This window comes from Neophocaena asiaeorientalis, unplaced genomic scaffold (genome assembly GCF_003031525.2).
Source record: "Neophocaena asiaeorientalis asiaeorientalis breed wild unplaced genomic scaffold, Neophocaena_asiaeorientalis_V1.1 scaffold721, whole genome shotgun sequence".
In the NCBI taxonomy this organism is placed as follows: Eukaryota; Metazoa; Chordata; class Mammalia; order Artiodactyla; family Phocoenidae; genus Neophocaena; species Neophocaena asiaeorientalis.
The window spans coordinates 1372002-1396259 of record NW_020175365.1 but is presented as its reverse complement, the minus strand read 5'-3'; the positions used below and the strand labels follow the sequence as shown (position 1 = coordinate 1396259).

General features: G+C 36.5%; 1 protein-coding gene across 3 annotated transcripts in view; it reads left to right on the top strand.

Annotated features, from left to right (window-relative positions):
* Nucleotides 1-17382, top strand: part of UBR3 (ubiquitin protein ligase E3 component n-recognin 3) — a 175784-nt gene extending 158402 nt beyond the window's left edge. For all 3 annotated transcript variants that reach the window (XM_024765716.1, XM_024765717.1, XM_024765715.1), the window contains exons 35-38: nucleotides 8249-8428; nucleotides 13281-13490; nucleotides 14532-14671; nucleotides 14968-17382. In XM_024765716.1, the coding sequence (XP_024621484.1) occupies nucleotides 8249-8428; nucleotides 13281-13490; nucleotides 14532-14671; nucleotides 14968-15085 (648 nt within the window). In that variant the 3' untranslated portion in view covers nucleotides 15086-17382. The remainder of the gene's footprint in view (nucleotides 1-8248; nucleotides 8429-13280; nucleotides 13491-14531; nucleotides 14672-14967) is intronic.
* The last annotated feature ends 6876 nt before the right edge of the window (nucleotides 17383-24258 follow it).

Genomic DNA, 24258 nt, shown 5'->3' with positions numbered 1-24258 from the left:
AATTCTGGAATTATTAACAGAGGGACTGGAGGTAGTTTTTGAATTCCATAGCATTGTTTGTAAACTGTTTGTGTATTTTTCTTGGAAGAAAAAAGTTATCAGTTTATTATAGGTGGATTATCCACCCACCCTCCAAAGTTGAAAAACCACTGCTCTAATATACCTCCTTTAATTCTTTTGTCTTTCTTCTGTCAAAAGTAGTTTCTCTTCGAGTAATAATGATAGCTAGCATTTATTGTACACTGACTACATGCTAAGCATTGTTTTAAGTGCTTTGCATTTAAATTCATTTAAGTTTCACAAAACTATGAGGTAGCTGTTATAATCTTCACTTTACAGACAAGAAAACAGGCACAGAAAGATGAATGACTTGCTCAAGATTCACAGCTAGTAAGTAAAGCTGCCAGAATTCAGGCACATTTAGTCCAGATGCCGGATCTGTACTATTAACATCTGAGCTATGCTGCTGCTTCATACACAAATCAGTTTTTGAGGCGAACATGTTATTTTCTTCTAGTTTTAAGTCTGTAAAAGCCACTATCTTATTGTATATTATACTCTCCTTGATCTCAATATGAATACTCTATAGATATTTCTTAAAGTATAATAATATAATGATTGATTTGTTGATAGTCGAATAGACATACAAGAATAGCAGACAAAATTGAAAACATCTCAAGTGTCCATCAGTGAGAAACAGGTTAAATAAATTGTGGTTTATTCATACAATGGCATACTCTGCAGAAGAAAAAAGAATAGAAAGTTTTCTATGTGCTAATGTGGAAAAATCTCTAAAATATTTTAAGTATCCCAAAGCAAGGTGTGCTTATATTAAATGAAAATAGAGGAAAAATAATGGTACTCATATTTGCTTGTGTGTGTGTATGTATGATACTCTGGAAAAATACGTTAAGAATTATGGTCAGTTCTTACCGAGGAGTTGGGTTAGTGAGTTTGAGGTTTGGATAGAAGGGAAAAAAGAATGGTGGAGAGACTTTTTTAAAAACAGTATCTTTTTATACTTCTAGATTTTAAATAGTGTAAATATACCACTGCAATAATTTATAGAAAAAAAAGTATTTTTTGAACAGTTAATGTATTCACATTTTTTAAAATTCGAGAGGTACAAGAAGATATTCTATGGAAAAAAAATCTCTGTTTACCCCTTTCACTAGCCACTTGATTGCTGCCCAGTTGCTATCAGTTTCCTCTGTATTATTCCAAAGACATTTTATGCATATACAAGAAATATGTGTGTGTGGGGAGGGTGTATTTTTTTTTTCTTTTAGTCCTCTTTTTATACATTGTTCTTCAGCTTGCATTTTTTTTCCCTTAAGAGTGTATCTTGGAGATCATTTCATATTCAATACATGAAGACCTTCCTCATTTTGTCTTACAGTTTCAGAATATTTCATGTATGATGTACCAGGATGTATTTAATTAGTCCCCTATTAATAAACATTTGGGTTATTTCTAGTCCTTTGCTATTTACAAATGATACTGCAATGAATGATAGTATGCACAAGTTATTTTGCATGTTTTTGATTATAGGATAAATTCTTAGAAGTAGCTGAGTAATATTCCATTGTATATATGTACCACATTGGGAAGCTGCTGTATAGCACAGGGAGCTCGGTTCAGTGCTCTGTGATGACCTAGATGGGTGGGATGGGGGGGGGCGATGGGAGGGAAGTCCAAGAGGGAGGGGATGTATGTATACATATAGCTGATTCACGTCGTTGTACAGCAGAAACTACCACAACTTTGTAAAGCAGTTATACTCCAAAAAAAAAAAAAGTTTATGCACACACACACAAAAATCCTTAGAAGTGATTTGCTGTTTCAGCATTTGCATACTTTTGTAGTTTTGATGGTTATTGCCAGAGTGCCTTTCATTGACGTTGTACCAATTATGTTAACACCAGTGATGTGTGAAGGTTTCCCTGTACTTGTGTCTACTTAGTGTGTTATCATACTATTTAACCTTTGCCTGTAGATCTTTGGTCTAGGTAAAATAGCTCAACGTAGAGTTTTTTTTTTTTAAGGTTGTTTCAATTTATATTTTTCCTAAGGTTGAGCATTTTCCTTATGCAGAGCCATTTAGTTTTCTTTACTATGACCTACTTGTTACATGCTTCTTTTGAAAATAATTAGGAAATGAAAATGACTGGGAAAATCATTTAGTATCTGATCTTTAAAAAAGTATCTCATGATTTTTTCTTTGTGTAGAATAATCTGCCACTCTCATCTGTTTTGTCCAAGTCAAATGATAGGGAGGAATGAGAAACTTTTCTTTCATTTTTTTCTTCTTTTATAAATTTTTCCTCAGGTTTCTTTCATTTTAGTGACCCACTTTTTGGATTCAACATCTGCTTCATGAGAGGCCAAGTAATCCTGAAGTAGTCTGTGAATCCCAGGGGGGAAAATACATTTATGTAGATCTTTGTTCATTTTTATCCATTGTTGGATATCCTGTCATAAAGAAGATGAAAAAGTATTGCTATTTTCCTACCATTAGTAGTTCCCATTTTCTCAAGTTGTTTTTGTGCCTTACCTTAGAACATAAATGCCCTCTCTCAATAGAGCAGGAAGATATAACAGCTGTAAATATATATGCACAAAACAACAAAACCCCAAATTACGTAAAGCAGAAATTGACAGAATTGAAAGAAGAAATAGACAATCCACAATTATACCTGAAAACGTCAGTGTTTTTTCTTAGTAATCAATAACAAGTAGATAGAAAATCAACAGGGATAAATGAGACCTGAACCATACTCTCAGTCAGCTTGATATAATTGACATCTATAGAATACTCCACCAAACAATATCAGAATGCATATTTTTTACAAGTGCACATGGCCCATTCACCAGAGTGTACCATATGCCAAACCATAAAGCAAGTAGCAATAAATTTAAAAGAATTGAAATCGCAAAACATATTTTCTTACCACACAGAATTAAATTAAAAGTCAGTAAAAGAAAGAAATATATAAATCCCCAAATGTGTGAGAATTAAGCAGCACACTTCTAAATAACTTATGTATCAAAGCAGAAATGACATGGAAATCAGAAAACACGTAAACTGAGTGAAAATGAAAACACAGCATAGCAAAATTGTGAAATGCCCCTAAAATAGTTCTTGGAGAGGTACATACAGCTTCAAATGCTTATATTTAAACAGAGGAAAGGTCTAAAATCATTTTTTTTTTTTTTTTGCGGTACGTGGGCCTCTCACTGTTGTGGCCTCTCCCATTGCGGAGCACAGGCTCCGGATGCGCAGGCTCAGCGGCCATGGCTCACGGGCCCAGCCGCTCCATGGCACGCGGGATCTTCCTGGACCCGGGCACGAACCCATGTCCCCTGCATCGGCAGGCGGACTCTCAACCACTGCGCCACTAGGGAAGCCCAGGTCTAAAATCATTTATCTAAATTGTTACTTTATGAAACTAGAATAAGAGTAAATTAAACCCAAAACAAGTAAAAGAAAGGAAATTACAAAAATCAGAGCAGAAGTCAGTGGATAGTAATGGAGAAACAGTAGAGAAAATCAATTAGTTCAAAATCTGGTTCTTTGCAAAGATCAATAAAATGGATACACCTAAATGTCAGGAGCTCAGCTGAGCTGGGAGAGAAAGAACTGAGCTGCTAGGTACTGGAGTGGCTGATTAAAGCAGGAAGCCACAAATGAAAGACTTAAACCTTTAATCACTTACTGTGATAGTATAATCAAGAGGCTAAAATCAGAGAAAATGCTGATTCCCCGTTCCATCACCTTCATAGAATGAAGTACCGGTTAAGGATCAGGTGGATCAGCACAGATGTGGGAATCTGTTAAGGGAGCCGCAGACAGAAGGTTCTTGCAGTGTTATGAGCTCTGAGGTGGAGAGGAGGGTGAAGGGGTAGGGATAGGAGTGGAAAAGTCCTGGGTACTGAGTCAGAGTGGGGAAAAGTTTCTTAGTTTCAGCTTTTTCCCTTCATAAGCTGGCCTTGGCAGAAGTGTCAAAGTGACCCCTGCCCAAGGCCTCAGATAGAGGGGCCTAGGAATAAAGGCGCCAGGCCTGGGAATGTAAATGTGTGAAAGAGCATGACTGGCCAGGGGGCCTGAGACCATGATTGCAGATCCCTTCAGAGACTGCAGTGCACTGACTGTGTGCCAAGTCTGGTGGAGGGAGGACAGTTTTCACCATGAGACCTGCAAAGTAAAACCTTTGTAATTATCTGTGGTTAGACCTGAAAAAACACATACAGGTTTTTTGTTGTTTTTTTGTGTGTGTGGTACGCGGGTCTCTCACTGTTGTGGCCTCTCCCGTTGCAGAGCACAGGCTCCGGACGCTCAGGCTCAGCGGCCATGGCTCACGGGCCCAGCCGCTCCGCGGCATGTGGGATCTTCCCAGACCGGGGCACGAACCCGTGTTCGCTGCATCGGCAGGCGGACTCTCAACCACTGCACCACCAGGGAAGCACACATAGGTTTTTAACCAGGAACCAGACTCCTCACTAGATTGATATGGAAAAAAAAAAAAAAGAGAGAGAAGATACAAATTACCAATATCAGGAATGAAGGAGGAACCGTTCCTACAGAACCATAAGAGAATATTATGAATAACATTTGCAAACAAATTTGATAACATCGATAAAACGAACAAATTCTTTGAAAGATACAAATTACTAAAACTGACTCAAGAAGAAATAGAAAATTTTGAATAGATCTATATTGAGTAAGGAAATTGATTTAGTTATTAAATGTCTACAGTTATTATCCTGCCAAAAAATGAGATCAACAACTTTATAACAACAACGATAACATCATGATGAATTCTATGAAAAATTTAAGGAAGAAATTTTATCAATATTATATAAACTCTTGGCAAACAGAGGAAGAAGGGACACTGCATACTCATTTTATGAGGCCAGTTTTACTAATACCCAGTCCAGGCATCATGAGAAAAGAAAACTACAAACCCATATCTCTCATGAACATAGAAGCAAAAGCCTTAATAAAATATTACCAGTAAAAAGGATAATACACCGTGACCAAATGGGTTTATCCTAGGAATGCACATTGGCTCAACAACAATAAAAGATCAATAAACTTAATTCACCATATTAATAGAATACATTTTTTAAAAGCATATGATCATCTCAGTAGCCATTTGACAAAATCTAACACCGTTTCATGGTAAAAAAAAAAAAAAAAACACCAAAAAAAGTATTCATAGAAGGGAAAGTCTGATAAAGGGCACCTATGAGAAACCCATAGCTAACATCATATTTAAAAGTGAAAGATAGAAAGCTTGCCCACAAAGATAAGAAATAAGGCAAGGATGTCTGCCCTCGTCCTGTCTTTAAAGCACTATATTGGAGGTTCTAGAAAGAGCAGTTAGGCAAGAAAAAGAAATAAAAGTCATCCAGATTGGAAAGGAAGAGGGAAAGCAATCTCTGTTTGCAAATTAGATGATCTTGTTTGTGGAAAATTGTAAGGAATCTCTCAAAAGCTATTAGAGCTAATAAACGAATTTAGCAGGGTTGTAGGATACATGATAAATGTACAAAAAAAGTCAGTTGTGTTTCTGTGCATTAGCAATGAGCAGTTTGAAAATGAAATTAAGAAAATAGGGTGATGGAAATATTCTGGAATTAGATAGTGGGTGATGGTTGCACAATTTTGTGAATTTACTAAAACTCACTAAATTGTTCATTTTAAAAGGATGAATTTTATGGTATACAAATTATATCTCAAAAAATATATTGAGAAATTATTGTATCCAGAATATATCAGGAACTCAATAATAAAAAAGCAGAAGATACAAAGTGAGCAAAAAATTTGAATAGGGCACACTTCTCATCAGAATGTATATGAATGACCAACAATACATGAAAAGGTGTTCAACATCATTATTGTTTAGAGTACAAATTAATGTTACAAGTGTTGGTGAGGATCTGGAGTACCTGACACTCTTCAGTCATTTGCTGGTGGGAATGCAAAATGGTATAGTCAAATTTGGAAGAAGTTTGACAGCTTCTTTAAAAAGTTAAGCATACTTACAGTACAACCCCCAAATAAATAGGTGTCTACCAAAATAAATGAAAACTTATGTCCACATAAAGACTTGTATATGAATGTTCATAGCAGACTAATTTGTAGTAGTTAAAAACTGGCAACAACCCAGAATTCCATCAACAAGCAAATGCATGAACAAAATGTGGTGCGTTCATTCAGTGGAATACTACTCAGCATTAAAAAGGAATGGACTGCTGATACACGCAATAACACGGACGAATCTAAATATACTGCGCTAAGTGAAAGAGGCCAGGTACAAAAGACTACATACTGTGTGATTCCATTTATATGGAATTTTTTAAAACCCCCAAACTGTAATGGCAGGTTATAGTTGGCAGAAAGCAGATAAGTGGTTGTTTGGGGCCAGGAGCAGGGGCTGGAATTGATTGCAGAAGAGCACCAAGGAACTTTTTCAGGGGGTGGAATTGTTCTACAACTTTATTGTAGCAGTGGTTGCATGAGTATACATTTTCCAAAATTCATCAGACTTCACTTAAATAAAAAAAAAAAAAAAAAAAAAAAAAAAAAAAAAAAGGAATGGACTGCTGATACACGCAGTAACACGGACGAATCTAAATATACTGCGCTAAGTGAAAGAGGCCAGGTACAAAAGACTACATACTGTGTGATTCCATTTATATGGAATTTTTTAAAACCCCCAAACTGTAATGGCAGGTTATAGTTGGCAGAAAGCAGATAAGTGGTTGTTTGGGGCCAGGAGCAGGGGCTGGAATTGATTGCAGAAGAGCACCAAGGAACTTTTTCAGGGGGTGGAATTGTTCTACAACTTTATTGTAGCAGTGGTTGCATGAGTATACATTTTCCAAAATTCATCAGACTTCACTTAAAGTGGGTGAATTTTATGGTATGTAAATTATACCTCAGTAAAGTTAGTTTTTAACACGCCTTATTAATGTATCTATACAAATGGGGGATTTGTGGCCTCATTTCTAGTGATTTAAAAACTTAGCATCTTTTTCAGCCTGCATATCATTTTGCTTTTCCATCTTTATTTCTTTTTTTATTTTGGCTGTGCTGCACAGCTTGTGAGATCTTAGTACCCCAACCAGGGATTGAACCTGGGTCTCAGCAGTGAAAGCGCCAGAGACCTAACCTCTGGACCGTCAGGGAGTTCCCCTTTATTTCTTCTTTATAGCGTATTTCAGAATTTTGTACTTAATCCACACAATTAGTTGTTTTGCAAACAGATGTTTGTTGAATGTCTGCTATGTGCCAAGCACCGGGAGGACAGAGCCCCTACTCCTAGGGACTACTCCCACAGTCTTAGAGGACAGGCTAATTTATTTTTAAAGTAGAAAGTATAAATGTAAGAACTGAAGTGTTTACACAGTATAGACGTACTAATTTTATCTCGGTGGAACTAGGTAGTCTAAGGTGTCATTAAGCGGGGTCAGGAAAGGCTTACCTGAGGAGCTGGAATTTGAAGGATGTTAGGAATTAATTGATCCAGTGGACAGGGGAAAGTAGACTAACTTGCCTCCTAAATGGATTTTCAGTTAAATAAAGAGGGGTAGGGGGTATATTTTGGTGTTTACAAGACTAACAAACTCCTTTAAAAATCAACTTTCAAGATATGAAAGGATCATTGATTCCACTGGTTCTGTTATTACTGAGTAGAGCTTCAGATTACCTGGCAGTTAGAGCTCTCAAGTTTTTAAAAACTCCACCCTCTTTTTAAAACTGACTTTGTTTCACACTCATTCAGGGTCTAGGCAAATGATTTAGCACTGTCTGTTGTGAATTCCATGTTTTCGCTATTGTTCTTCTTTATGCACACTGACAGTCTATGTCTTTTTAACCAAAAGTCACTTTTCCTTTGCCCCAAATTAACATTTGCTTTCATAGAGTAGCTCGGTGCTATAGGCTATATTCATCAGATGTGTGAAAGCACTATTTTTAAAATAAATGTATAAATGAAGCAGATGCTATGGCACTTGGAAGTTAAATTTCAAAGAGAAACATTCTGGGAATATTGGATATAACAGCTCGGAACCTTTTCTCTCTTCTTTGCTCCTCTTACTCCCCTCACTTTATTTAGTTGACTCAGTTAAGAAAGTTTTCTTACTATCCAGAAGTAATTGATGAGAATGACACTTAAAATATCTGTAATGGGAAATGTTCATTATGAAATGTCTTGAGAATTTTCTATTTCATATCTAAAAGGAAGAAGAAGAGTTTTCAGTTCTTTCCAGCTGCCTGGGACTTCTGCCAACATTTTACCAAACAGAACATCCATTCATCAGTGCCTCCTGTCTGGATTGGCCAGTTCCAGCATTTGATATTATATCTCAGTGGTGTTTTGAGATAAATTCATTTACTGAAAGACATGCCGAACAAGGAAAGGTACGTAAAAAGAGTAATACTCACTTGCTATAGTGGTGACATGCTAATAGGTAAGAGAATAATGAATTTAAAATTTCAGGTAATCTAGTCTTGGCAGTATTTATTAAATGAATTATTTTGATAAAATGGTTTGCTTATATTTATTTATGAGTGTAAAAGCAGAAATGTTTCAGCTAACAAAACTAAGGTATAGTATGTTACTTTTAGTGTGTTTTAGGTCATCAGGTTTTTATTGAATACCTTAAATAGTCATAGCACTAGATTTGGAAGGTACAAAGGAATTTTAAAATAGACAAGGAACTTGTAAGCTTATTGGAAAGAGGACTGTCACATAAAAATTAAAGATTTGGACTTGCACATCTAAAACATCATGTCTTTATAAAATGTGCTGACTCTATGCTGACAGCTCGATGGGTAAAGGTGTTGTGTTGGAGATGAGGGAATTGGAAAGGTGGGGTGCAGGCAGTGATGGGAGGCTCTTAGTGCCATGGTTTGGTGCTCAGACTTTCTTCTATGTAGAATTACAGTTTTTGAGAAATGGAATGATATGATGAAAGTAGTGTTTTAGGGAGGTAATTTTTGTGGCTTTTTTAGTAAGTAAAATTGATGTCATGGAGAAAGGGAAACCAGAGATTATTTAGTGGTGAAGAAAATCTGGATTATTGTTTTGATAGCCAGCAGAAATTAGACAGAATGTAACCAATGCAAGAGACGCATTTGAGAAAAATATATAGTCCTTGGTGACCAAGTGTACATGACTTTAAAATCTTGAACTCAAGTCATCAGAAGAGTAGTAACTAGTATACATAGTTCCGATAGGAACCTGCTCCTGCTTAAAAACCACTAACGATGGATGTCCCATTGGCTATGGACAGGACTCTTTACATGGCATTCACCATCTTGCTTGCCTTTCTAACTTCATTTCATACCACTTCCCAGCCACCACCTTGCTTAAACCACGAAAGAATATTTCTTAAGTATGCTGTGCATTTTTTAAACATCTGTGCTATTGCTTATTGCTGTTACTTTTATTTAAAGCAATCTTCCTACTGTTTTCCTGTTAATCACCCATGAAGGCTTTGCTAAGATAAATGTTACCTCTTCTATAAAGCTTTATCTGAGAGTCCATCTCCCTCTATTATGTATGATAGTACTTTTGCCACTGTTTCTAATAGTTGCCATGTTTATCACTTCTGTTTGTTTAATGTGTCTGAATGGGGACTCCACAAGGCAAAAATTGTTTCTTGTTTATTCTTGAATCCCTAGTTCCTGGAAAGTGCCTGATATAGACTAGTCACCTAATAAATATTTGTGAAACAATTAAATGGTGGATTAATGTCATTGGGAGAAATAGAACTGATGAAAGGGGAACCGATTTCAGGAAAAACGAGAATTTTAATTTAATGTCAAAGGAACAATAGAAAAATTAGTATTTCAGATGGAGGTTGTCACTAGACTTAATTCTTAAAACATTGAAGTGAATAACAAAGGCAAGGTAAGCATAAATAATAAATGTCTCTGCTTTTGTTCATTTTCATTTTCTATTGAAATCCTTAAAGAGATATTATCTCATTTTATACTTTTTTTAAAAGGAAAGGAAAATTGAAGAAGTTAATTGAACCTTGTGTACTATGTATAAAAATATTTTCCTATCTAGTAATTGCTTTATTCACAATTATAGCTATAATCTGAAGTTATATTTTGATGTCTGAAAACCCATGAGGAATGTCTTGGAGTAAGAGTTGGGTATTATTGTAGAACCAGGACAGGAGAAAAAGTGATGAGCATACTTAAAATTATTTTGTCTTCATATGTGCCATGGGATAAGCAATAGATAGAAACGAAATCACTTGATAGTATAAGAATAAGCCTACCTTTTTAGATGAATGATTATTGTTGTAAATATTGATAGAAAATAAGAACTTACCATTTAAATATATTTCATCTTTTTGTAACATTGAGTGATAACTATTTGTTTTAGAGTCAGAACAGTAGATATTTATTTATTTATACTTATGCAGAATTTTTATGTTATTTGAATGCACCCCTATCTGACCTGCATCCCTACACTTGTCCCTTCACTCTGTTCTATCTCTAACCTCAACTCTGTCCATTTGTCAACCAGATTTCTTTTTAACCAGCAACTTTAAATTTGAACAGAGAGACTTAGATAAATATAAACAGTGATTGGAGCTGAATAGTGCAACAGCTTCCCTTGAAAGATAGTCTGAATTACTGCTTCTCCTTTCTTGTAACAGCTAAGATTCTTTGATTGCAAACAGTTTGGTTGCAAACCTCTGGTCTGTTTTCTCTGAAGCGCTACTGCTAGATGACTCCATCTCAGCTACTTTCCTTCCCTATATATATGCTCCAAATTCAGATTCCTGGGAGAGAGAATCTGACTGGCCTAATTTGCATCATATGTATACCCCTGTGATGGGGCAGGATCTTGTGATGGGGCAACCCCATCAGATCTGTATGGAGCAGGAAAAGAGGTTATTTTCCAAAATAAGTCATAATGCTGTCAATGTAGGAAGGCAGATGAGGTTGCTAGACAAATTGGAAAAAACGAACACTGGTGGCCCGCTACCTTCACATCTTACCTCCCCAGCACATAGACATCCTTCTTCTCATTCACAGAGTTTCATTTCTTCCCCTGTTTAAAATGATGTAACTGTTCCCTTTACAACCACAGATGCAGCCACCATTTCCCAAATACCTAACCTGAAGTCACATCCTATAGTTATATCATCAAGCTTCCCTGAATCCAGAGGCTCTGGGAGATGTCCATTCCTTCTGTGATTTATTGTTCTTACACCCCAACGGCCTGGAAATTTTTAATTAGCACCTACTCACCCTGAATTCAGCAGTAGGAGAAAGGAAAAGAGAATGAAAAATATTGCAAAAATATATGCCACAACAAGCAAGAAAATTTTAAATTAGTCATAAAACTGTAGCTAATATACAGTCAAATATATGACTTTCTTCTTTCACCTTCTTTGACCAGCACCTCAACTGGTTGGATTTATTTGAACAAAGATGTGATCCAAACTTTATTCTGAGAGGTCTGAGCTCAGTGATTTGTCCTGTCATGCTTATATAAGACTGTACTAGTTTTGTGTGAAATGTTTACCTTTCAAGCCTGAACGCGCTAGGGGTGGGGGTGGGGTGTATCTCTGAGTTTCAAACATACTGATACCGGAGGTATTTCTATTTTATTTGATGAGGTCACTCCCTCCAGACAATACTGTAAGCCATTCCCTTTCTTTTCCGAGTGGTATTAGGGAAGCTAGAGTGGTCAGGTGACATTTCGTTTTTAATTCAGTGGAACTATTATTATGTCCCTTGTTGGCAGATAGCACACAGCCTCCTTACGATAGTACTGAAACCACAGAAGAATCCAGAATAGCAGGGAAACAGAAATTAAAGACCGAATTTTTAGGTCTAATTATGAGAGATGCCACCCTCTGGTTCCCAAACCTGTGCACTCCATCTGTAAGAGAACAGTCAATCACCCTTATGTACTAGTTGCTTTTTTAGGTCGTATACCTCATTCTGTAGGAGCATATACCTCATTCAATAGGTGTTTCCTTCTAGTTGGTACCATCTAAAAATTCATCAGCAAAGTAGTTCATCATTTAAAAGACCAGTGATTTTTTTCAGATGATTGACTATATGTTAAGATCAGTTAATTCCATAGACATCCACCTATTGTGTTACATCTTTCTTTATGAAGAAAATTCTTTGATTAGAGACCATGTGGTGTGTGCTACTGGGTAATTTACAACCTAATCTGGATAAGTATCAAGTTCAATGAGGACAAATTGCTGTTCCTTCCACTGATGGAAGGGTTCCATATATAATGAACCCGTTACAGAATATGCAGTCTTTGGAGTCCGGAGTTGGGCACTGAGTATTGGCAAACAGCATATTGTAAGCCCATATATTGTCCTTATCCTCGCTTCCATGGCTGCTTTATCCATGAACATATTGATAAACACTAAGCTGGATACTTACTTATTAGACTGATTTAGATGGATTATGGCTGTAAGTAATGTGAGATGATCACCATGTGAATTGCCAGCCTCCATACTGTTTCTTAAGATAATAGATTCATACTGCATTTTATCTGATTTAAGTGTTAATGAAGTAGCATCTAGAAAAAAAATTAATGCTATTTCCAGTATTTTTATATAGCTGCAAAAAATGAACAAAATACCCTGTAGGGAAATTTAACTAATTTGTTTTTTTTTTCACACTTACTGAGAAAATTTATGAAAAGAGTTGTAGCCCCAGCACTTATGGATACAAAAGATCTTAACAGCTTGAGGTGTAAGATTTTTCATCTTCTAGGAATGAAAGATTATAAAGTATTGAAATAGAAATATGAATTACAACCATGATCTTCCCTAAAGAAAAAGCCAATGAATTGTTTGTTTATCTAAGAAAGGTCAAAAACTTGGTTTTGAAAAATGTGTATAACTGTTTAAAATTATGTATTAAGAATATTTAAAAACAAGTACATCTACATATATTTTCCATGCATGCTTAGTTATATTTAATATTTTTCTTTTAAAGTAATAACAAATTTCAGTGTTTTAGGTGCTTAGTCTAAAAACTCACATCATGTTTTAATTGAAAATTACATTAAAATAGAGAATCGTAATTGTTGAAGTACTATTTTAGTCATTTGTAAAATGGAAATGGGAAGAGTGTTAATAAAGAAAATAAGCCACATTCTTGGAGACAGATTTTCTTTTCTTTAAAAAAAAAAGGCCTTTTAAAAAATAAATATTTTGTGTTAGTGACTTAAATACATAGGACTAATGAATATTTTTGAATAATGTTTTAGGCCTTGCTTATCCAAGAGTCAAGATGGAAATTGCCACACCTACTACAGTTGCCTGAAAATTATAACACCATTTTCCAGTACTACCACAGAAAAACCTGTAGTGTCTGCACCAAGGTTCCTAAAGATCCTGCCGTTTGCCTTGTTTGTGGTACTTTTGTATGCCTGAAAGGACTTTGCTGCAAGCAACAAAGTTACTGTGAATGTGTATTGGTAAGCAAGAGTAAATAGTATAAAATTTATGAAAACTCAAATCACATGGAAATGTGGTATATATGGTCAAGCCAGCTCTTCAAATTTAACTACTCTTTGAATTAAATGCACAATACATATAAGGATCTTGTTTTCGTTGTTGTTTTATTTATTTATTTATTTTTTAACATCTTTATTGGGGTATAATTGCTTTACAATGGTGTGTTAGTTTCTGCTTTATAACAAAGTGAATCAGTTATACATATACATATGTTCCCATATCTCTTCCCTCTTGCGTCTCCCTCCCTCCCACCCTCCCTATCCCACCCCTCCAGGCAGTCACAAAGCACCGAGCAGATATCCCTGTGCCATGCGTCTGCTTCCCACTAGCTATCTACCTTACGTTTGTTAGTGTGTACATGTCCATGACTCTCTCTCGCCCTGTCACAGCTCACCCTTCCCCCTCCCCATATCCTCAAGTCCATTCTCCAGTAGGTCTGTGTCTTTATTCCTGTCTTACCCCTAGGTTCTTCATGACTTTTTTTTTTTCTTCTTGAATTCCATATATATGTGTTAGCATATGGTATTTGTCTTTTTCTTTCTGACTTACTTCACTCTGTATGACAGACTCTAGGTCTATCCACTAGAAGGGTAAAAACAAAAACAATGACAACAACAAAAAAACACCTGGGGTTTTATTTAAGTGGGTAAAACTTTTCCTAAGTGCAGCTTCAGTTCCTCTCCCTAATCCCGCTGCCCTTTAATGGTATATATGTTTAGATGTTGTGCTGTGAAACAGCAGTCATATATGCTGTTGTAGACACTAGCCTCTGAATTAGGTTTAGGTTAGCTCTTAATTGATTTCCTAGGTATTCCTTATCCAGATTCCTCCTCATGTATTGTTAATAAAGTATTAAGAATGAGTTAATAAATTTAACTTAGGTGAAATCTGATTTTAAAACGTTTAAATATTTCTGTATTATTTAGAAGACAAGACATTCTTGATTTTCTTATAAAGTCCATTTGATTATGAAGTTCAGTCATATATTTTTAATTTTTTAGCATTCTCAGAACTGTGGTGCTGGAACAGGGATTTTCCTTTTGATCAATGCATCAGTGATTATCATCATTCGAGGGCATCGCTTCTGTCTCTGGGGTTCTGTGTATTTGGATGCTCATGGAGAGGAAGACCGAGATCTTAGGTTAGATGTGCATGGATATATCCACATGTTTTATTGAAGTTTGGCCAGTAAGAATAATGTACCATTCCTGACTTTGTAATTATAATAATAATTTTTTTTTTTATTTCTGGCAGTGATTAATTTAGAACTATTTCTATTTTGGGGGATATTTTCCCCATCATCATGTTAAAGAAATATGAAATAAACCAAATTACTATATGAGATTTTTGCCATAAAGAATCTATTTTTTAAAATGTGTGTGAAATCTTCATTGTATTATATTACTTTTAATACTTTTTTTTCCCTTTTTATTCTAGGCGAGGCAAGCCTCTCTACATTTGTAAAGAAAGATACAAAGTTCTTGAACAACAGTGGATTTCTCATACTTTTGATCACATCAATAAAAGATGGGGTCCACATTACAATGGGCTGTGACTCACCACCTTAGCATTGCATTATATCATTTTCATTAAGAATTTATCAACAATAAGCTTTAACTTAATTTGGGGGATTAACGCTTTTGCTGAGGGAAAGAAAGAAAACATACATTATAAAGCCTTTCCAAAATTAGGTGCTTGGTAATCACATTAATGGTATAATAATTTTTTTTTAAGTATATGGAGAGCATAACAAGTAAGAAGTTAAACCATTCTTTAGTGGTCCTTTTTTTGTTTAAGTCCACAATTAATAAGAAGCACAACTTGTTGACAAAATCATTTAAAAATGATTCTCCCAACAATGCATATCTGCTATTCATTGATATTTAGAGTGGGTGTGATTTATTTAAAGTTTTACTGCTTCTTTATATCTGTGTATTTTAATTTGCATCTGCTAAACGTAATGCATCCTTTCCCTCTGCCATTCTTGTGTTGATTTGAGATTTTTGCTGTATGTAATTAGAAAAAAATGTAAAACATGATTTATGTGAAATACTGTATAGTAAAATTTGGTCTAATAGTAGAACTTTACATTTTTTTCTTATTGTGAGGAATCTGTTAAAAGTTTAAGGCTTTGCTGAAACTTAATTCATTCTCAGGAATTTCATAAATATTCTCCCCAGGTAAATAATTGAAATAGTTGTAAAATAAGTAGATAGCTGCTGTTAATATAATACAGTACATTTTGGGGGACATGTGTGGTTGGGGGAGTCCCTAAAAATCAAAATTTGCCATTTCATTTGGATGAATCACTTGAGGTAGTAACAAACAGATTTTATTATAAAATCAGAAGTTTTAAGAACATATACATGGCAGATTTTGATTCTCTGCATGCCCACCTTTTATTACCAACCAAGTTTTTGTTTAAATGATTGGATTGGAAAAATGCTCTGACTTCCCCACAAATGAAGCATAGTTCTGGAACTTTCCTTATCAGCTCAAGAGGTTCATCTGTATTTTATCTGTGCAGTGTTACCACTGCTATTTCTGCTCGGTTTCCTAAAAGGGAAGAAAAAGAGCTCAGTGGTGATGATCCTCATGAATGAGCTGTACATCTGCATTCTTGTTAGAAGCTGCTGTGAAAAGCAATTTATGTTTGTAGGGTTTTTAAGTCAGTAAGAATGAAAATGATTGAGCTAAAACCCACTCTGTACTTACAGAGGGAAGATGACAGAAAAGCATGTGATATATTGCTACCAAAATTTTTCTTCCAAATGATTCAATAATTTGATGATTATTTAATATATAGTGCTATCAAGCAATTCCTGGTACTTTGGACTTCCATGGCTTGTTATATAAAATTACATTTTTACATGTAAAAATAAACTAAAAAACATCTAATGATAAACTATGAAAATAAAGTCAGATCTGTGTTCTAAAAATTATTGGATGACATGATATTACAGGATATAAAAGTGGACATTAAACGATGGCCTTGCATTAAAACAGAAGAGTAAATATTCAAATATGTTCAAAAAGTCAAAAAATTACCTATAGCTCTACAATAAAAATACAATATGGAAGTAGCTTGCTATTTTTATATACATTTCCAAAATATTAAGTTAACTTTCTGAAAGACTAGAATGATTCTGTTTAATTAAACAGCTGTTCTTTCCAACACGTTGCTACTTTTTAAAATACTGTATCATAAGTTCAGCCTGTCTTATTTTTTGCATCCGTCATTATGGATACCAGACCAGATACTTTTGTTCTTCAGGTGTGGTTGAAGAACAAAATGCTAATTTACATCTCTAGTAAATACTGTTACAGGATTCATGAACTTGAATAATTATACAGTTTGAAACTCTGATGCTATATATACATGGTATAATGTACTCAGACTTTGGTTACTACATATTTAAAATGGAATGTTTTATGGTTGTGCATACGGATGTGAAGTGAAAATATTAGCCTTAACATTAAAATTTGGGTATTTGATAGTGTTTATTTTGATATTGGTGAATTAGTCACCAGTAAAATTTTAAAAAGCACTTGGTTGAAAATTGTACTTGAATTACATACATGCATGCTGCTAAACTAGAACTTTAATTTTTTCCCCATAACTTTTATAAGTCCCATTTATAAACTCACTTTTAAAAATAACAGGTCCAAGTTAGAGTGATGTGTGTATATTATTCAAAAAAATGTACTGGTGTGATACCTTGTATGAATGATCATTTAAATACAGTACATTACTGTAGAAGCTAAATCAATCTTTATAAGCAAGCAGAAATTACAAAACTAGGAATAATCAACATTGTAAGATATGTTAATAAAAACCTACTGTCATTTGGTTTGTGAAAGGTCCTTAAAATGTTTAATTCTTACATGTTTTTCTTTTTTTTCAAAGATATTGACAATAATATGTGTAAGTGAGCATAGATGAAAAGATCAAAGCGTAACATCATAGTTGCTGTAAGGTGGAGTTAATATAAAGGGTTTGGTTTTCCTTTAACCACTTATTTACAGAGCTAGTTCCTGATTCTTCTGTCTTTGTCTCATAACTAATGCAAAGCCTTTGCTAAGTGTTCTTTTAGAATCAGGAAATGGGTGAAGGGAGAGGAAATGGGTTTTTAGAGAAGGAAATGGATGTGCAGATCTGAAGAACACTGCTGTGGTCCTTTCTGCTTTCTGAGAATCCCCAGCTAAACTTAAGAAATCTGAAGGCTTTATGATAATGTTTATTTTGATTGATCTGTATCTTGTTTGAATTGACAGTCTTTGCCCCTACCCCTCCATCCTGTAGCTCACCAGCCAGTTATCAACTAGGAATCCATTTGTGTTCACAAACCTTTTTTTCTGTTTTATGTAATTTGATATTGATTTCTGTGACTTAGAAAAGATGCTGACTGAAAGCACTGAAGGCTTGGAGGTAACAGCAGTATTAGAGGAGGTGTGGCCCAAGGGTTTCTGTAACATCTGCAGGATTGTAACTGCTAGCTCTCAGGTTCCTGTTGTTGGCTTGCATTTGAGGTCATGTTGAACAACAACAACAAACAAAACAAAACAACATGGTTTTAACCACTAGAATCAAAACACAAAGACAAGGTGCATTCACTGGTGGTTATGCCTGACACTTGATGGTTAGTGGGAGAGCAGAAGACTTGTGACTGTCTCAGTCCCATTCACACCACGTAGTTCTTTCCTTTAACGTTATGATCTGGCTGGATGATATCAGGCATTGCTTAGTTCATCAGGGATGAGCTGAATGGCAACGTGATCACTTCTCTATTCATGGCACTTCAAGCTCCCTTGGTAATGAGGCACATTAACTATGGAAGAGCTATTACCTACCATCCTAGTGTACAGTAATCAACTAGCAGTGGAGTGAAGCTAACTTCAACTGATGCAACACAAGAAAAGGCATAATGGGACCTTATGTAGAGCTGCCTTTGTGTGAGTTAAATCAATGTAAAATGCAGCAATACCAAAATTGATGCAGCCAAACCCAAGAGCAGGCTAGAGAAGTAGAGTCAAGAGCACAAATAAAAGCTTGAGGGGAAGAAAAAGGGACAAGAGAAAGGAAAAAAGTCTAGAGCAAAGAGGATTCATATCTGATTACCTCTTATTAGTGCAGAGAAGCAGATAAGAGTTGATAGTGGAACAGGCCTAGTATATGTGGGAGCTTGAGTTAAATGTTTAGACATATGGTAGGAGAGAATAGGCTAGAAATAAAGAGAGGTACCACAGAAGTCATACTGAGAGCCCAGTAGGGTTAGAAGCCATAACATCTAAATGAAAGCAATTAGAAAGGTTCTATGACTTTATAGGGCCCCTGAGATCAACAGGGTTTTTTTCTGATATCTGTTTATATTTACATGGTACATTTTAAGGCAATGGCCATACATAGTAGAAACCATACATAGTAGAAACCATACAAAAGAGTTAAGTAAAATGTACATCATACACTTATGTATATATATTTTTTACAGAGCGGTAAAAAGGCTTATAAAAAATCAATACGGTGTGGTTTTTAGTATACAGGTGAAGAATGGATTATCTTCTACATGATGATTAGGACCAGATTGAAAAGGAGAAGAGAGGCCGATAGGAAGAAAAGAAAAAAAAAAAAGTGAAATCCTAGAAGGAAGGGTATTTTAAGAGAGAGAAAGCAGTAAACATTAAGTGCTGTGGAGAGGTTAAGTGACATATAAGCTACAAAAGAATTCATTGTATTTTGGACTAAGTGATATCCTTGATGAGCATAGTTTTAATGAAATGGTAGCGGTAGAAGCCAAGGTATAGCTTCTGGAGGTGAGAAAGTAGAAAATTGACAATGAAGTAGAGGCGTAGAACACAATTTTCTAACTCTCCCTAGAGTGTCCAGGACTTATCCGTGTCTGCAGGACACCTGGTCATGTATGCATCAAAATCTACTTCCAATTGGTTTTTATTCTTATTCAGATGGTATGTTACCATCTGAGTCTAGGGCATAAAGTCAACAGAGCTGGGTTTGAATTACCTCTCTTTATCTCAGTATAGTTAGGAATATGCCCTTTTTCAAACAACAAAAACCTGGCTAAGCAATGGCTTGAAGAAGGAAGGGGATTATTAGTTTCAAGTAAAAGGAAATTTGAAGGTAGGCAGACCAGAAAGGGGCATCTGCACAAGGAAATCATTATGGATCTAGGTTTCCTGTTTTTCTTTCCTACATTGTTAGAGTGTATCATTCAACCTCATGGCTACTATGAGGATGAAAGCAAGATGACTGCTAACCTTGTTTTCCAGGCAGGAAAATAGGACAAAAGCTTCTTCCTAAGGTTTTGTCCTTTGTTTAGCAAGGGAAGTCCTTTACCAGCACACTTTTACATATCATTAGTCAGTACTGTCAGATGGCCACTACTAAATGCAAAGAAATCTGGGAAGGTAAGTGTTTTGGCTTTTGAGCCCCAGTGCTAGAGAAATATAAGGGGAAAAACAGATTGAGTGGCTTTTAGATAGCTAATTCAATGCCTGCCACGCTTCGGTTTCTCATCTGTGCAGGGGAGACAATAGCTAACACATGATTAAATGAATATAGACACTTCTGGATTCTAGTAATGGCAGATTAAGTGATTCCGACTGTTAGTTATCTATTGCTGTGTAACAAATTACCCGAAGATTAAAGCAGTACAACAGTGTTCGTTAGGTCACAGTTCCGTGGATCAGAAATCCAGGAGTAGCTTAGCTGGGTGGCTCTGGCTCAGAGTCTCTTACAAGGCTGCAATCAAGGTGTCAGCCAGGGCAGCGGTCATCTGAGGCTTCTGAGTATCATATGGATACTGTAAAGGAATCAAAATTATATAACTTTATCTCCAAGCTTCTCTTTTCTTATGTGACATTCGGGTCATTTTTTTCAATGACCTTTACGTTTCTTCAGATCAATGCCCTTCACTTTGGTTTTAGTTTTTCCAAAGGGGATATCCCTGGTGAATGACTATGTAGAGATGATTCCATCATCTTGTAGACCCAGGTGTACACATACTGATTGCTTGCCTTAAAATGGATGTTATAGGCAAGCAATTTCTCCTAAATGTTCTTGTTTATTTAAAGGAATAGCTGCTTCAAACAAATTAATTTCTCCCTAATCTTCCACTATTAATTACCTGTAAAATAAAAATAGTTTATTTTACCATTCTCATCTATGATATGGTTCTCATCTATGATATTACCATACAGTAACTCTGCTGTTAAAAAAATTCATCACATAATTTTACTTCTCCATAAGGTGATTTAAGCAGTAAGGTTCTTTCAGATGTGTGAGGGAAATTAAACTCTTGGTTCTTCTATGTCTTTTCTCCTATTCGGTGCTTGGGATACTGATTTTATTTTATAGAGGGAAATAAGACTTCATGGTAGCTAGCAGGTCTGATTCCTATCACACATGTTTTTAGGCATTTCCAACCCTGTTTTGTAAGCTCACTGATATTTAGTCTGGTATGTTGGGGAAATTTTACAACAAAAAGGTATTTTATCCTAACATTGGAGTACCCTTCCCGTATCTCAGCTATCCCGTAATTCTTTTTTTTTTTTTTTTGCGATACGTGGGCCTCTCACTGTTTTGGCCTCTCCCATTGCGGAGCACAGGCTCCGGACGCGCAGGCTCAGCGGCCATGGCTCACGGGGCCAGCTGCTCTGCGCCATGTGGCATCTTCCCGGACCGGGGCACGAACCCGTGTCCCCTGCCTCGGCAGGAGGACTCTCAACCACTGCGCCACCAGGGAAGCCCTATCCCGTAATTCTTCATACCAACTCCACTAGATGGCGCAGTAGAGCGAGCGCTAGATCAGGACCCTGAGTTGCTGGAGGGAGGAAAGCGAAGCCTGTGAACTAATTATACTAGTGATTGAGAAAAGCATTTGTGAAAGCACTTGCTCTGTTGCAAATAATCTGAAATGGATGAATAAAGAGTGGGAGTGTCCCCAGTGGTCAGCATTTTTGACAAGATAGATGGGAGAACATTTGAAAATATGAGCACAATTTGAACAAATGCCTCTAAGGTGAGGTTGATTGTGTTATTACTATTGGTGTTCACTAGGACACACACACACACACACACACACACACACACACACACACACACACACACACACACACACACACACACACACCCCCCCCCCTACACACACACACACACACACACACACACACACACACTGCCCTCCTCCCCCGACAGGAATACTTGTTTATCAGTTTACTTCCTAAAGCTCATCCTTCCCCCCCCTTTTTATCTCTTTGAAAATACTTTCTTCCTGATCTCATCTCAGTTTTTGGCCAGTTTGTGGCTCTAGCTGTAATCCCTTGGACTCTTTTGATACACTTTTCTCCCATCAGTATTATCAGTTTTATTCAAGAAACATTTTAACAGCCTGCTGTTCGTAAAGCCTTGCCTTAGATGTCAGGTATACAGAGCAGAGAAGTGAGCTAATGACTGTGAGTAAGAAGACATTGTGCTTGGCATTTTGTCCACATTATACTATTTAATTCTTATAGCAACCCTATTGGACAGACATTATTTCCCCATTTTACTGATGAAGAAATTAGGCTGAGAGGCTAATTGGTGCAACATCACACAGTCAGTAAAGGAGTTGGAACGCAAACCCTAGTTTAACTCAAACTTATTGTCTTCAGTATTTTGCAATATCAAGAATGATTAAGGTGGCCACAGTGTTAAAAATGTGCATGAACCATATTTCTAGGCAGACTTAAATAATTGTTAGAATGAAGTTCCATGGGAATGCCAAGAAGAGTTCGTTCCATCTGGAAGATCAAAGAAGGCTCAACCAAGAAGATGGCTTTGAAAGTAGCCTTGAAGGATGCATAGGATTTTATTAAACAGGTAAAAGCGATGGGGGCCTTCCGGGCTGGTAAAGTGCAGCAGAAGCAAAGGCAGGTTAGCTGTAGAGCACACACTGTACCTGGGGAATGGAGGCCTTTAAATGCCGAAAAGAGTTTCACGTTAAAAGCGATGAGCAACCCCAGGTGTTGTAGAGGAGTGATGTGCTCCGTTCTGAGATTTGAAGGGAAGAGTGCTGTGGCACTGTGAAGGAGGGGTTGAGTCATTATTTTAGTGGTCCGTGTGAGAAATAATCAGGCTCTGAGGGAAATGGAGAGAAAACTAAGGAACTGCAAAAAGGTTCTCAAAAGCCCAATCTACTGGATACTGGAGGTGAGGGACACGGGAATTGAGTTACTGAGCCTTCTAAACTCTTATTTATTAAAATTAAATTACTTATTTTTTAAAGTTATTAAATTACCGAGTGGGTAATGATTCTAGTCACAACAACAGAGAGCACGGTGGGGGAAGCTTTTTGTTAGAGTGTAGGATTGAGTTTGGGATAGTTCTGGGGTTCCAATGACCTACACTTGGAGTTTTCTCACAGGAAGTTGTCTGGAGCGTGAGATGCAAACCTGGGGTGACTCCTGTGAGGCCATGAGGATAAGACCCAGTGAAAGAGGGCAGAGTCTCAGGAATACTTCCATTTGCAGGTAATTGTGGGGTCTGGTTACTGTACGGTAGGTGGTGGTATTTGTTAGACTAGGTAAGTCGATGTCCCTAACTAAGGGACTTGAGGATTGAGTGCAACTTGTCTCTTAGTGAATAGGAGGCCAGAGAGTGAGTGACTAGGCCAGGGTGGCGGAGATGCAGGGCAGGAGATGAGGAAGGTTGTGCAGGAGATCTGGGGACAATGTAGCAGGAAATTCAGATCTCTTCCCACTTAAGAGTTTGGCCTCTCACAGGAGCGACCAGCAAAGGTGGGAGGTCCGCAACCATGATTCCATGACGCACTGGAGAGTCTGGCTTAGCGACAGGTAGGTCTTCTTCTACATACTTTCTCCACACCCGCTTCCCTGGAAGTTCTCCCAGACATGGCTTTTAATTAACTCTCTATTTACTGTTATCTTCCTTAAAAGCAAACTCGGACTGTAGAGTAGCAAGAGGGAGATCTTACGGTGATCGAATAGATCTGTATTTGATTGTAGTTCTGTATTTGATTATACAGATCCACACATGTGATAAAGTGATACCCACACCTATTTCACCAATGTTAGTTTCCCAGTATTGATATCATGCTATTGTTATGTAAGATGTAAGCATTGGGGGAAACTGGGTGCAGGATATAGGGTCATCTCTGTACTATCTTTGCAACTTCCTGTAAATCTGTATTTTTTAAGGCAGGTGATTCTGTTCAGTCCATCTCTCTTTGATATCTTTGTTCTAGACCTATTGACTGACAACCAATTTGAGGCCTTTCTCAATCCCCCTTAACTGTGTTTAAGCATCAACCTTGAAGTTTTTTGTTTTTTTTTTAAAATTTCTTGGATTCAGTTCCGTTTGCCTCCAGATCTAACTGGCTAGCTTCCAATTCCAATAATACTCTGTCCCCCACCATTATACTTATTTTACTATTTTGAAAAAGAAAGATATATGATAAAAGATATACCTACATATGTCCACATATATAGATTTATAGGACAGAGTTTCATCAGTTAAGGGGTTTAACAATGACCCAATGCTCTTTTTTAACTCACCCATCCACCATGTTTATGTAGGCTCTATGTTCTTGTGTTATTCTGTCCTAAAGACCCTGATGCAGACAATCTTCCACCATTTACTGGTAAGAAAACTAAAAACAGTAACAGAAGTAACTGTCCTAAGATGATTCAATCAGTGAATGGTCAGGCCAAAGG